Consider the following 15,728-nt stretch of genomic DNA (forward strand, 5'->3'; position numbering starts at 1 on the left):
TGCATATACTAAGTTCAAGCATCGAAAATTTCAGAGTTTGTAACTGTGGTCATAAATGTTCATCCCAGTAACTTTGGAATGTGTAAAATCAACTAAGTTTTGCAAATAATGTGAACAGAGGAAGAGAGAGCCAAATGGTTGGGTCCAGATGTTTGTATGAACACCCTTTTGAGTTCAGGTCAGGGCTACACACTCAGCCAATTGCCTGTCTGTCAGTAACATCGTATTGTGTTCATGCACTGTGATGAATGTGACTGTCCCCTGAAGTGACACATTTCTCCTCCACTCTATGAGTAACACATTCAGATACAAGAAACAATAACACATGCAGATACAAGAAACAAGCGAAACACCTTCGGTGAATATACAGGTCATCTTGAATCACTTTGCATATTGAGTTGAAATGACAGAAGAAAAGAATTATTCTTTCATATGATATTCATGCTGAACTATCACTAAATGTTACAGAGGACATATGTTACTGGGAGACACATGAGAATGTGTCAGTGTTGAAGAAGTTTTCTTCCTTGCAGCATTTCCCACATTCTTTCTCAGATAGTCTCCTTCTGATTCTGAAATTCAACTACTTGAAATGTACTATTCATTCATTTTTAACTTGTTTATTTATTTTTGTTCATTGGTACCTCAGACACAAAAGTTTCCGCCCTCCAGTAAGAGAAAAAATGACAGTCTTTAATATAAATGAAAAATCTTAGGACCATTATGCATTCTGTCATCACACACCTGAGTCTGCATAAGATTTTGACAGGTAGTTGAATGTGTATCTCAGTTTCTTGAATTATGTAACTGTTAACTAGCAATGCATTGAATTTGCACTAGGCATGATTCAAATCACATTATCTTTTATAGGTTCTTCAAGAACCGCCTTACACAGGATGTTAGTATGGATGGACATCTTACTGAGAGATTGACACGTGTTCACAACCTCTGGGACCTTAACATAGAAGAACGTTGGTATCTGTACAAATATTGGTGTCACTGTTTACACTCAACTCTCATGAAGAGGGTGTGGCAGTTACAAGCACAATACAAACAGTTGTGTATGCAATATGATGAAATACGTGATATTGAGAATCTCTGTATAATGAAACATGCACTTGTTGTTGGCCTGACAACATCTGGTGCTGCAAGGAAGCAGTCTTTGTTGCAGGAACTGAAACCACGAATAGGTAAGTAAAAACTCAGATTTAATCCCTCTTCAGTGTAATAGTTTTGTAGCTGTTTCCTGGATTTATCTTTATTCATCATTAGTTGCTTGTAGTCGAGAGAATAAGTTAAGAAAAATTGGCTGTCTCTAGCTTTCAGAATCACTCATTTTTTCTCAAGAGATCAGACATTGAACTGATGGCATTATGAATATAACAGTACCAAACAGGAGAGATGTGATTATTTTTTGCAAAACGAAAATTTGAAGAGGACCAGTAACCATTACAAAAGTGGCCACTTTATAGGTAGAATTTTATGAACAAAGTGGGGGGAAAAGCAGGTGGAAATCCATAAGTTAATAAGGTTTGAGAAAGGAGAAGGCAGTTTAATATTAGCAAGTGAATGGAATGCAATAGGGAGGCACAGAAAGCAGATGAATGTGTTGACAAGTACTGGGTTTTACACAGTAAATAAAGCTACAGGAAAACCATTTGGAATTTGATAAATGTTAAAGTAGTAAGCATTCAGTTTAGAAGTCAGAGATCTGAGGCTACACTCTCACTTGTTGAATTATGTCCTAATTTCTGGCACTTGCGCGCAAATACCATCCTGGAGTGGTAGTTAACTGTTTTGGGAGCATGTACAATTGTTCAGTCATTCATTCATTCTTTCATTCATTATGTTACTAGGATTCCATCATGAAATATACATTCAGAGATATGAGATGAGTTAAATAATAGAGCAACGAAGTGAAACAGATTTTACAGACTCCATTGATAATTATACTTACATTTCCATAGACCACTTGTTTTTCAGCATGATATGTTTAACATAGTGAAACTAACAAGAAAACTGTTATTTGATGTGTAGCAAAAAGTAAATTTCAATCTCTGGTTCTAAGTAATTTGAAATTATAAGAACTGCTCCCTCCTCCATTTTCATCTTCCTCTCCTTGCATATTCACAACAGGTGTGCTCCGTCTCATCCTTGGGTCTGAGTGACATGCACTTCCTTTCTAAACTTTCCCAACCCACCCCTTTTTCCTCACCAGGAAGGAACTAATAGTTGCAAGAGCTAGGGTAATTCCATGTACTGTTATATGTGAGTAAAGCCAAACTTTCACCTCCTGGGAATAAGTACTGGCTAGCAAATCTGTCACACAATTTTATAGTTTTCTCAAGTGAATTTACCATTCATCATCATTTAATTATTTTGTAAGATTTGCTAATAAGTAGGGATAGGGAAAATGTTGTATTTTATGCTTGATTAGGTGTTTCTGTGTTATTTTTTCCTCCCCTCTTCCTCCTTCTCCTCCTATTCCTCCTCCTTTTCTTTCAAAATTACTCTTTATCTTGTATCACTTGCTTTCAGTTCACTTTCATGATATAGTTGCCCATTTTTCCTCTTGCTGTTTTTCATTCACTTTCTACTTATGACATTTGTCACATTCTGGAGAGTCAAAATATTGACGTAATCAAACAAATTTTATACTCCATATTCTAATAGCTAGTGTTTCGGATAGATATGCACTTAAAACTCACGAAATATGTGCCAAAACTCCTCGAAATATGCAGTTAAAATATGCTCTTACTGCAAGTATATGCCTTTAAATATGCAGCTTAAATTCTGTAATTATGTATTTCTCTTAAATTCTTTAAAATATGCGTCTTACTTGGGAAAATTAATGAATGACAATAAAATATTTTCAATAATGGCTACAATGCAATGAATAAAATGAAGTATAACATTGGTACTTACACGATAAGTTTGGTAAATTCTAAAAATTAGAGTTTGTTTGAACTACCAACATTATTTCCATATTGTCTACATGAAAATTATTCCTGTGGTCAGATAATAACATTTTCGATCTCGAAAATGATCATTCAACGTCACATGAGACTACAGGAAAAAATTTAAGAGCAGTGACATCAGAGAACATGAAATCATCTAGACTCTCAGAGCGTTTCTATGAAGAACTGCAACCATTTTTCTCCTAAGTCTCTCGCTGATCTGACCTGGCCAACTCTTGCTCTGTGTCCTGAGTCCTTCTCTGAGAGCCACTGTCTTCATAACTTCGATGTTACGAGGCTCCAGTTCCTCAGTTAGGTGTGAAAGGCCACCCAAGTGCGCTTGAATGAGTGTAACACGCTGGAATTCTTCAGGGTGTCCTTGGCTTTTGGTATGGCAAAATTTTCACTATCTTCAAAGCTCTTTAGGACCTGGAACAAGAAAGTAGTAATCTAGTGAATGTTGGTTTCAAGCTGAAAACTGCTGTGCAGATAAATAAGCTTAATACTGGAATTCTATGTTGTATTCGTTTTCTTTGCTTATTCAATTTATCCAGAACTACATACGCATCCATACCTCTTCAATGTTTCTGTGGTTGTCTGCATGATAGTTTGCAGCTGAAATCCACGTTCCCCAACTCGTCAAGACGGGTTCAGGTGGCAGAGGACAGTCAGGGTAAGCAGTCTTGAAAGCTCGCACTCGGCTTGGTTCCTTGATGAAAACTTTCTTTGCTGAAAATATAAGGCTGTTGACCTCTAGCAGTGTGGCTCTGGCCGCTTCAGTGACTCGATGGATGTCATGAGCCAGACACATGAGGTGAATAATTTTAGGGTAAAACACCCAGAGACACTCTGCGTCCCCCCCCCCTCCCCCCCCCCCCCACCGACCCCTAACCCCCCCTGGGGGTCCACTACAGTCCTTTTGTGTGTACGTGTGTGGCGTGCTCGGGGCCCTGAGTTATTGCAGCCTCCTTTCCTTTCCTTTCCAGGCTGCATTATCATCCCTGTTCCTCTCCCTCCCTATCCTTGCTCCTTTGTCCCTGCCCCCTCTTTTCCCTCTTAGTTGACTTCTTTATGTTGACCTGGCTATACTCCTGGCTTTGTTTTGGTCTGGGCTATTGTTTAGTTAGCCGTTTGCATCTCTTTTTCAGCATTTTTGGTCCCTTTGGGGTTTGATCTCCATTTCCAAAATTTTCCGTTCAGTGTGATCCATTTGGGGATGAACTCCCTACCTAGCTTCCATGGTGCAGATTTCTCTCCACCTCCTCTCCCCTTTCCCTTTGCACCCTGGCCCCCCTCCTGCTAGGTCACCAGCATGGTAGCCAGTCCGTGTGGTTGGGCTGTTAAGTACCCACTTGGCTGAGCCCCCTGAAATCACAGGGATCACACTACTAGTACCTGAGCTGTTAATGCCTCGTGTATGCCCAGCAGTCGATGCTCATCGTTTTGGGGCGCCAGAACTCCCGGTAATGGCTGTCATGCCAGACAGCCCCTGTTCGGAGAGGGTGGTACTAGGGTGGACGTCTTGCGCATGAAGTGACAAAAGCTTCACCATCCTGGCATTCTGTGGCCATCTCTAAGAGTGGTAGCAGACATGACACTCCTCCTTCTGATCCTTCGGCCTTCCCCACCCTGGCCACCCCCCGGGAGGAGGGTCAAGCTCACCGACTTGGGTTGAAACCTTTCCCTTGGTACCTGGTTTGTACCAGGATGGATGGCAGTAGTTTTGCTATGACCAAGCCTTTGTTTTTCATGGAAACTATTGAAGATAAGTGTAGTGAAGTTGAATTGATGAGTAAAATGTGTCCAGTGCTTTGCTCATCAAGACATCTTCTGCTGCCCGATCTGACACCCTGCATGCTTGTGACCGTCTCGGTGATGTTCCAGTCTCTGTCACGCACCACCAATCTTTGAACTCAGTACAGGACATTATTTTCCACTGAGATCTTCTTCTGCAAACTGATGAGGAGCTCAAGCGACGAGGGGTTCATTTTATCTGCCATGTGCAATAAGGCCCTCCAAACAATCGCATCGCTACGGGCACCTTCATCCAGGCCTTCGAGGGGGATGTCCTCCCAGAGAAGGTCAAGGTAATGGTGTATTGGTGTGATATAAAATCTTATATTTGGCTTCCGATGAGGTGCTTTAAATGCTTACGGTTTGGACACGTCTTCCTGCTGCACCACTGATCCCCTCTGTGGTGACTCAATGAGGGGAGTGCCTGTGCTCCCCCACCCATATGTGCAAATTGTAATGGACAGCATTCTCCACGCTCGCCTACAGGCCCAGTTTTTGTGAAAGAAAGAAGGATTCAAGAGTATGAAACCTTAGATTAGCTCACCTACACTGAGGCTCGTCAGAAATATGACCGGCTCCATCCCGTGTCTAAGACTTCTACTTTTGCTTCAGTTACGTCCATTCCCCCTCCTACCCACTCCTCTTCAGAGCCCCACCCCCTTTGCCCCATGCCTTCAGCCTCCTCCTCCCCCCCCTCTCCCATTCCCCCTCCCAATCAGTACCCATACCCACCCCTTCGGGTGCTGCTCCCCCTCCCCCACCGGAGAAGTGCTTCCCTCCTTCAGCAGCCGCCAGTACTGGAGCTCCCTCCCAGGACTCCCTCTTCCTGCCACCCCCCTGAAAGGCGATCTACTGCTCCACATCGGCAGCGTGATCCGTGGCCAGTGGACGCCGAGATTGCCCAGTGTAATTCTGAAGTCTGCCCTTCTCATACTTCTCAAGAGAAGAACCAGGAACAAGGGCAAGGCCCCTCTGGTACCACCTGAGGTGCAGCCTTCCCCTCCTACAGTCAGTGAACCAACAAAGTCTGACCCCCATTTACATGTATATTACCCCATCCTTATCGGTGACGGATAGCGACTCGGTGGCATGACCGACTCCGGAGCATTCGCTTCCACTTTGGACTCCAGATTGAGAATCCTCCAGTGGAATTGTAATGGATATTTGCGTCACCTTCCAGAGTTGCAGCCCCTTCTTTTCTTCTACTCTGCTGCTTGTATTGCACTCCAGGAGACCCATTTTGTCAGTTCTTACTCACTCGCCCTTCGTAGGTTCCACACTTTCTGTCGGAAGTGAATTGGCCCCTTGCGGGCTTCTGGTGGTGTTTGCACCTTAGTCCGCAAGGACATTGTTAGTAAATGGGTTCCCCTCCATACCACTCTGGAAGCCATTGCTCTCAGGGTCCATCTGGCCACTCCAATCACAATCTGTAATCTCTACCTCCCACCTGACAGGCCACCCACATCCCATGCCCTCACCACCCTTCTTCAACAACTCCCTTCTCCATTCCTGTTATTAGGAGACTTTAATGCCCACAACACTCTTTGGGGTAGTCATACAACTACTGCCCTGGGCAGGACAGTTGAAGCTGTTCTGGCAGGGCTTGACCTCTGTTTACTAAACACAGGCGCTCCCACACACTTTAGTGTGGCACACGGCACTTTCTCAACCATTGACCTCTCCATCTGCAATCCCGGCCTTCTTCCCTCCATTCAGTGGGGTGTCCACGATGACTTATGTGACAGCGACCATTTACCCGATTGTTTTGACCTTCCTTCAGTGTCTCTCACTCTGTCACCCTCCCAGGTAGGCCATATGTAAGGCTGGTTGGCGTGCCTTCTCCTCTGCTCCCGTCCCCCCTGTATTGCCACATGACAGCATTGATGAATGTACTCAGACTTTGACTGCCACCAACCTTTCAGCAGCTGTTTCAGGAATCACTTCTTCCTCAGGTTCCCCCCGCCAGAAGATGATCCCTTGGTGGACTCCGGAAATTGCTGCAACCATTAAAGACTGCTGCTGTGCTCTTCAACACTTCAAGTGGCACCCTTCTATTGCTCTTCTTCTGGTCTTTAAACGACTCTGCACCAAGGCCCGCCACCTAATCAAATTTCAGAAACAGATTTGCTGGGAATGATATGTAGCTGCCATTGGACCCCACACCCCCTCTTCACAAGTGGGGGCGAAACTCAGGCGAATTTTTGGCCACCGTCCTCCCACCGGGGTTGCAGGAATTTCTGTGCATGGTGTTGTCCTTACCAAACTGGACTTTGTTGCAGAAAATTTCGCTCAACACTTTGCTCAAGCTTCAGCATCGGCTCAGTATCTAGTTCCTTCTCCTGAAAGAGCGTTCAGAATGACTGCCTTTGTTTTTTGTTTCTCACTGCTCGGAGCCATATAATGCCCCATTCAGCGAGTGGGAATTTGCCAGCGCCCTCGCCCTTTGTCCTGACACAGCTTCTGGACCGGAGCGGATACGTAACCAATGCTTATCGGTGGCTGGACACCATCGTATACTGACCTTCTTCAACCGTCTGTGGAGTGAGGGAGCCTTTCCTACCCAGTGGCAGGAAAGCATTATTGTTCCGGTGTTGAAGCCAGGGAAGCTGCCTCTTCAGTTGGATAGCTACCATCCAATTAGCCTTACTTACACCTTCTGCAAGCTCCTTGAATGCATGGTGAGTTGGCGGCTGTTTTGGATCCTTGAATCCCGTCATCGACTCAAAGTGGTTTTCACTGTGGCCGCTCTACGGTGGATAACTTGGTCCACCTGGAGTCTGCTATCCGGTCGGCTTTTGCCAATCGGCAACACCTCCTTGCAGTCTTCTTTGATCTGCATAAAGCCTATGACACCACCTGGCCCACCACGTCCTCACCACACTTCACGAATGGGGCCTTTGTGGCGCTCTGCCCAGTTTTATCCGTAACTTCCTTTCTTGTCGCTCTTTTCGGGTCCAAGTTGGCTCCTCCTACAGCTCTCCCCAACAGCAAGAAAGTGGGGTTCCACAGGGTTCCGTGCTGAGCGTCCCTCTCTTTCTCATAGCCATTAATGGTCTGGTGACAGCTGTTGGGCCGACAGTGTTCCCCTCTTTGTATGCTGACGAATTTTGTATTTACCTCGCCTCCTCTGTAATGGGCGCTGCAGAACACTTTCTACAGGGGGCAATCTGTCGGGTGCACTCATGGGCTCTCTCCCATGGCTTTCAGTTTTCGGCGGCCAAGACATGTGTCATGCATTTCTGCCGTCGCTGTACAGTCTATCCCCATCCGGAACTGTTCCTTGATGGCCAGCCCCTCGAGGTGGTGGACACCCATCACTTCTTGGGTCTGGTCTTCGATGCCCCATTGACATGGCTCCCTCATCTTCGCCAGCTGCAGAGGATGTGGTGGTCCCATCTCAGTGTTCTTAGGTGTCTGTGCAATACCTCCTGGGGTGCTGACCGCTCTGTTCTCCTGCGATTGTATCAAGTGTTGTCCAGTCTCATTTCGACTATGGAAGTCCTGTGTCTATGGTTCTGGGTTGCCTTCGACACTGCAGATGCTAGACCTGATCCCCCACTGTGGGGTCCAACTTGTGACTGGTGCCTTCCGGACTAGCCCCGTACTTAGCCTTCTCGCAGAGGCGGGGATTCCACCACTGTGAGTTTTACGCCAGCAGCAGCTGATATCTTATGCGCTCCGCATTTGCAGTACCCCAAATTACCCTAATTATGGTCTCCTTTATTCAGACATGGAGATCATCCTGCCGCAGCAGCGGCCAGGATGTGGGCTTACCATGGTTGTCCGCATTCAGTCGCTCTTTTCTGAGCTCCAGCAATTGCCTTTACTGCCTCTCTTCTCCGTTCACGCACTTACCCCTCCATGGTGTGTCTCTCGGCTGCAGCTCTTGTCTTGATCTTTCATTTGATTCAAAGGATTCTGTCCCTCCGATGGCTCTTCACCACCAGTTCTCCTGTCTCCTCAGTTCTTTTCAGGGTTCAGAAGTGATCTATACTGATGGCTCCACAGTTGCTGGCCGCACTGGTGTTGCTTACACTTATGCGCGATGCACAGAACTTCGTTCCTTGCCAGATGGCTGTAGTGTTTTTACTGCAGAATTGGTAGCCATCTTGCGTGCACTGGACCATATCCGCCCCTGTTCAGGGCTATCCTGTAGTGACTCATTGAGCGGTCTGCATGCTATCGGCCAGTGCTTCTGTCGCCACCCGTTGGTCATCGATATCCAGGACTCCCTTTCTCTCCTCGCTCAAGGTGGATGCTCAGTGGTTTTCATTTGGACCCCAGGCCATGTTGGGATTCGTTGCAATGAATTTGCCAATCAACTGGCTAAATTAGCTACTACCAGGCCATCTCTTGTTGTTGGCATTCCGGAAATAGACCTTCGCTCGGCATTATGTCGTCAGGTTTTGGGCCTTTGGGATACAGAATGGAGCACTCTTTCTTCGCTGAACAAGCTCAGGGCAATTAAGGATTCTACAACGCCATGGCGGTCCTCCTTATGGGCCTCTCGTCCTATGGCCTATGGGCCTCTGTCGTCCTATGCCGGCTTCGCATTGGCCATACTTTTTTGACTCACAGTTATCTCCTCCATCGTGAGGTCCCTCCTCTCTGTCGTGGATCGATATTGACTATGGCTCACATTTTATTGGACTGCCCCAACTTAGCCATCCTACAACGGACTTTAAGTTTTCCAGACTCGCTACCCCTGGTGTTGGCTGACAATTCCTCAGCAGTGGATCTCGTTTTAAGTTTTATTCGTGATGGGGGTTTTTATTTCTTTATTTAAGGGATGGACCTTCCACCTTATTGGTGAGTGGAGGGGTGGCAGGCCCTCTTGCTCCCCCCCTTCGCCCTGACTGGATTGGCTTCAACTGGGCTTGGTGGTTCTCCCCGGCCCTCTGCCTTCCCACTCCTTTCTTTACGAGGTCTGTTATGCCTTGAGCATCTCTCGTGTCTCCTATGCTTCTTCCTTCCCACCCCTCTGATTAGTCACTTTCTTTCCCTCACCTCTTCTTCCACCCTTTTCCTTCCTTCCCTGTCATTAGTTTATCATTTTATGGACATTGTAGTTCCCTCTCCTAATGTAGGATTTTATCGGTTTTAGTTAATCTAAGGTTGGAGGGACTGATGACCGCATAGTTTGGTCCCTCCTCCGCCCAACCAACCAACCACTCTGTGCCCTTCAGCATATATGCGGCACTATCCATCACAGTGGCCGAAACCTTGTTCTCCTCACATTTCTGATCTTCACTTCTCCTTAGCACGCCTAAAGAAAATCAAAGGATTTTAGAAATTTTTTTATTATTGGCTCGGGACATGATGTGAAAAACTAATTATTGGCTGAGGATATGATGTGAAAAACTGCACTCTTATATTACCTATAATTTATTGTGAACTATTCAATATTGGCGAAACTTAAACAATGCTTCCTGCACTGAGCGCGCAATCGTGGTGTGTGGCATTCGTTCCAGTTCCTTGCACAGCCTTATCATCAGAGAGTTTTCCTACTATCATGTGCACCATATACCGACCACAAGAATCAGGGGTTTCATCAGCAGATAGCCAGATGGGAGAATCGCAAATGTCTTTCCTAATATTCTCCAATGTCTATAATAGAGAAACTAAATTAGAAAAATACACATAAACATGTGGACACTACATAGGAGACATACACACGAAAACAAACTATATCCGTTTTAGCACCTACCTATATTTTGACTATTTTATTATGTACGAGGGCGGTTCAGAAAGTAACCTCCGATCGGTCACAGTGCGGGTTGTGGGGGGAGTAGCGACGCCATCTGTGCGTTCACGCACTCAACAGGTCAGTCGGCATCAAGCCGTGGTCGAGTGAACGTCGTACCTGTGCTAGTTTAGTTTTTGTGGCAGTTTGAAATGTGTGCTGCAATAGAAAACCCCGCCAAATGTGAAGTGCGTGCTGTCATAAGGTTTTTTACAGCCAAAGGATATTCTGCAGCAGCTATTCATCGTGAGCTTTGTGCCGTGTACGGACCAAGAGTTATGAGTGAAGGAGTTGTCCGTGAATGGGTACGTTTATTTAAAAGTGGACGAGAAAACGTTCATGATGAAGAGAGGAGTGGTAGACCATCATTGGTGACTGACGAACTCGTTCAGACAGTTGATGCAAAAGTTCGTGAAAATCGACGTTTCTCAATGTCGGAGTTGTCTACTGGTTTTCCACAGATTTCTAAGACTCTCTTGTACGAGATAGTGACAGCAAGATTGGGTTACCGTAAGTTCTGTGCACGATGGGTGCCCAAAATTCTTACCGACCACCACAAAACTCAAAGAATGGTCTCTGCATTAGACTTTCTGTCACGTTATGAGGACGAAGGAGAACCATTGTTAAACAGAATCGTGACCGGTGACGAAACCTGGATTAAGTACGTGAACCCTGAGACAAAGGAACAATCAAAGATGTGGGCACATTCAAATTCGCCTACCAAACCAAGAAAAGCCTCGCAAGATTTTTCTGCCAGAAAACTGATGGCAACGGTGTTTTGGGATGCCAAAGGGGTGTTGTTGGTTGAATTCATGGAACGTGGTACGACCATTAATCAAGACGTGTACTGTGAAACAATAAAAAAGTTACGACGGGCTATACAGAACAAACGCCGTGGTATGCTGACTTCCGGTATCGTTTTTTTGCACGATAACGCCCATCCTCTCTCTGCTCGCAGAACAACGGCCCTTCTTGAGTCCTTCAAGTGGGACGTTATCAACCATCCACCTTACAGCCCAGACCTGGCGCCAAGTGATTATCACCTCTTCATGCATTTGAAGAAATGGCTCGGGTCACAGCGGTTTGATGACGACGAAGAGCTCAAAGATGCGGGCACAGGCTGGCTCCAGGCACAAGCGGGTGATTTTTATGCAGAAGGAATTTCAAAGCTTGTGAAGAGATACGATAAGTGCCTCAATCGCTATGGAGACTATGTAGAAAAATAGTGCAAAGATGTAGTTGTAAGATGTATATATTAAAATATTTTTATTTAACTTGGTGTATTTTTTTAAATCAACCGGAGGTTACTTTCTGAATGGCCCTCGTATATACATTGACCAAAATAAATAGTCATTTAATTCACGCAAAAAATTATATTATTTAAAAATAAATTCACTTTCTTTTTTGCAGTGAATATTTCGAGGCAGACCGTCTCCTTCTCAAGTCCTTTCTTCATTTGTCTTTTCCTTTCTTGAAAAACTTCACTCACTTTAAATTTAGTTGGTTTTTTTTTTACGTTCAAGTAACAATGTTCATTTTACAAAAATAAACATTTAAATATAATTTAAATTTATTTTTCGAAATTTTTTTAAAATAAATGACTATTATTTTGGCCCGTGTATGTATGTGTGTACCAAATTATATCCATTGACTTTCACACCCCTGCATTCATAAAAATTACCGAAAAACCTTACCTTTTCATAAAATGGGCCCACATAGTTTTTTCTGAGCGTTGACTCGTGATGAAAATCTTTTCCTGTGTATTTTTTCAAGAAGGTCCTTAATCATTCATTCTCCAGCTTATTCAGGGGGATGTTGCTTTTATTAAAGCACATTCATTGAACTGATTTTTGCCTTCCATATGCTTCGAAAATAAGGATCAATAGTTACTGTAACTGCCCCTCCCCCTCCTTCACCCCTCACCCTTCCTCAACCTCCTTCTCACCCTCTCACACATTCCACCCTCCATTTCTTTCCCAAAGTTGTTTGTTACATCTCCAAAAAAATTCTTTTTTTTTTTCTCAATAGGGAACTCATATTCAAGCTGTTTTAACTTGGAATACAGTTTCTGTGAAGTATGATATTTTGAAAACTTACAGTGAAAAAATAGGGTTTTCCTTGGTGGCATGCTTCAGCTGCTGTCTGCGCTTTGTACACTTTCACTGTCTCAAATCTCCCAATTACATGTTATAAATCTTGCTGATGAATGGTCAGCTTTAGAAATCATTCTGGCGGTCCAGCTGCTCCATCCCACTGAGATGTACAAACTTGATTTTCTTCTGGACTTCAATCCACACTGGGTATTCCTGCAACTTCAACCTACTGAATGAAGTTTGAACTCTCATTTGCACTCCTCGATATTTAAAGTCTTCCAAATCTTACAATGACAGAGCCCAATAAGCAGAATTCAAAGTAGTTTAACCAAACATCAAAGCCGGCCAGGGTGGACGAGCGGTTCTAGGCACTACAGTTTGGAACCGCGTGACCGCTACGGTCGCAGGTTCGAATCCTGCCTCGGGCATGGATGTGTGTGATGTCCTTAGGTTAGTTATGTTTAAGAAGTTCTAAGTTCTAGGGGACTGATGACCTCAGAAGTTAAGCCCCATAGTGCTCAGAGCCATGTGAATCAAACATCAAATTTTAACACCTACTTATACATAACATCTGATGGTTAGGCCATGCATCAAAGTTCTCTTTAACATAAAAGTGATTGATTTGTTTTGGGTCCCTGTGGACACTGATTGCGGCCCTCATACTCTGAGCTGTCCATGATAAAGTCAGCTTGCAACTGCCAAGGCATACACATAGCCTCATACAGCAAGTGACCACATCACACATCACCTCACCGCTGCACTTGTTACGATGCATGCACCCTCTGTACAAACACAGACTGGGCACACAGTATCTGCTCCTTTCTTGTACACTTCTTAACAAATATCCACTATCTCAATCATCTTTAGCTGGTACGAATCTCAATAGTTGATTAGGATATTTGATAAATTGCCCTGTTACACTACATATCTCTGTGCTTAAGCAAAGATGTTGTGCATAATTAATTGATTATTCATATGTATCAGTATTTTCATTTTCTCAACAGGTACATCATTTATAGGTATTACTCGTGACTGCTGATCAATCTCATGTCTAAGAATATGTAGTGAAACATGCTTCATTCCTTATAAATGTAATGTGCCATATTTAAACATTATACCATGTCTCACCCTGAAGTTCACAAAACATCATATTCAATTCTGCACCTCTAGGGATACTGCACCAGTGATAAGTCTAACATATGGTGATGAAATAATACATAGAGTGGAAACTTCAAAATTCTTAGGTGTCCATATTGATGAGAATTTAAATTGGAAAAAATACGTTTTAGAACTCCTAAAACAACTTAGTTCATCCACATTTGCACTTAGAATCATAGCTCATTTTGGGGGGGAGAAAAATCTGTAAGCTGACATATTTTGCTTATTTCTTTCAGTAATGTCATATGGAATAATGTTCCTGGGGTAACTCTTCTTTAAGAAAGGTCTTCATTGCCCAAGACATTTGTTTCGGGAGTTGGTCATTCTGACTATTGCTTCACAGTATATTTATTCCCTCATGAAGCTTGTTGTAAATAATCCACTACAGTTCAAAAGGAACAAGGAGGTACACAATTAAAATACTAGAAGGAAAAATTACATTCATTTCTCAACATGAAGGTTGTCTTTAGCACAAAGGGGTGCACAATGCTGCAACAAAAAATTTTGACCACTTACCCAGTGATACAAAATGTGTAACAGACACCAAGGTAAAATTTGTAAATACATTGTAAAAGTTTCTCCTTGACAACTCCTATTCTGTAGAAGAATTGCTATGTTTGGGGGGGGGGGGGATATATGAATTAATTTGCAATGTGAATGTACAAATGACTCTCTCCACATCATGACGATTTATCGTGCAAAATGGAATGTGCAATTAACCAACTAACTAACTCATGGCTCTTTTTCTTATGTGCAAACGCTCATGTGTGTATTTTAATTTTCTCAACAGGTACATCATTTATATGTATTACTCGTGACTGATGATCAATCTCATGTCTGAGAATATATAGTGAAACATGCTTCATTCCTTATAAATGTAATGTGCCATATTTAAACATTATACCATGTCTCACCCTGAAGTTCACAAAACGTCATATTCAATTCTGCACCTCTAGGGATACTGCACCAGTTAAGACAGCAGTTAAGTCTAACATATGGTGATTTATGTGGATATTATTTGTTTCCTTAGTCTGTCATCTCAATAAAGAGACAAATTTGCTACAATTTTTGTACATTTGACTTCTTTACACATTGGTTCCTTTATACATATTTTTATTACATTTGCTTTTTTAAGAGGACTCGTGCATTGACTGTACATCCTTTCTTATGATACACATCAAAATTTCAAATATTTTCGTGTTCATGTTCATGGAGATGTGAAAGGTCACCACACACTGTAATTAGGAAAAACTGCTGTCTTAACTAGTTATTGATGTGATCAGTTCGATCCCCTACTGGGTGTGGATACTGCACAACCTTATTTTAAGCACTTCAAAGTGCCCCACATAAATTCCCTACAAGTATATGGTACAGGCCATTCCTTTCATAAATGTACCTGATCCACAGCTTTAGATCAGTCTTTCTCATGGATCTGTCTATCCACCTCCCATTTCTATCTTTTCCTAATCTTCATCTTATATTGTAAACCAATCGCACAGCATCTATCAGCTTATTTTCTTCTTCTCTCCTTACATCAGTTCGAAGATGTTCCTTCATTTAATACTTGACTACCCAGATGTCAGCCTATGTTACTCCTCAGCTGATATCTTACATTTCTGTACACTCTAGTTACTTCTTTTTATTAATGCAAATCCACTTATAACAGTAATTACATTAATACTCACAGCTACCTATTAACTCAAAGCTTAGAGCTTGATATCTGCTTCCACTGTATCTCCTTCAGCTTTTGCACTTATATTAAGCCAGATTTTGTTTCTTATTTCTTGTACCCAGAGCAGTCACATTCTCTGCATTTAGTTATCTCTTTATTGATGACATTACTCATTATTACCTGTGGGGTAACATTACCGTATTTACTCGAATCTAAGCCGCACTCGAATCTAAGCCGCACCTGAAAAATGAGATTCGAAATGAAGGAAAAAAAAATATTTCCCGAATCTAAGCCGCACCTGAAATTTGAGA

At 43.3% G+C, this 15,728-nt stretch overlaps 1 protein-coding gene across 1 annotated transcript in view; it reads left to right on the forward strand.

Moving 5' to 3' along the window:
• LOC126153247 (NFX1-type zinc finger-containing protein 1-like) overlaps window positions 1-15,728 on the forward strand; it is a 453,816-nt gene that overhangs the window by 93,276 nt on the left and 344,812 nt on the right. The window contains exon 4 of the mRNA XM_049916059.1: window positions 871-1,190. Coding sequence (XP_049772016.1) covers window positions 871-1,190 — 320 coding nt within the window. The remainder of the gene's footprint in view (window positions 1-870; window positions 1,191-15,728) is intronic.

This window comes from Schistocerca cancellata, chromosome 2 (genome assembly GCF_023864275.1).
Source record: "Schistocerca cancellata isolate TAMUIC-IGC-003103 chromosome 2, iqSchCanc2.1, whole genome shotgun sequence".
NCBI lineage: Eukaryota > Metazoa > Arthropoda > Insecta > Orthoptera > Acrididae > Schistocerca > Schistocerca cancellata.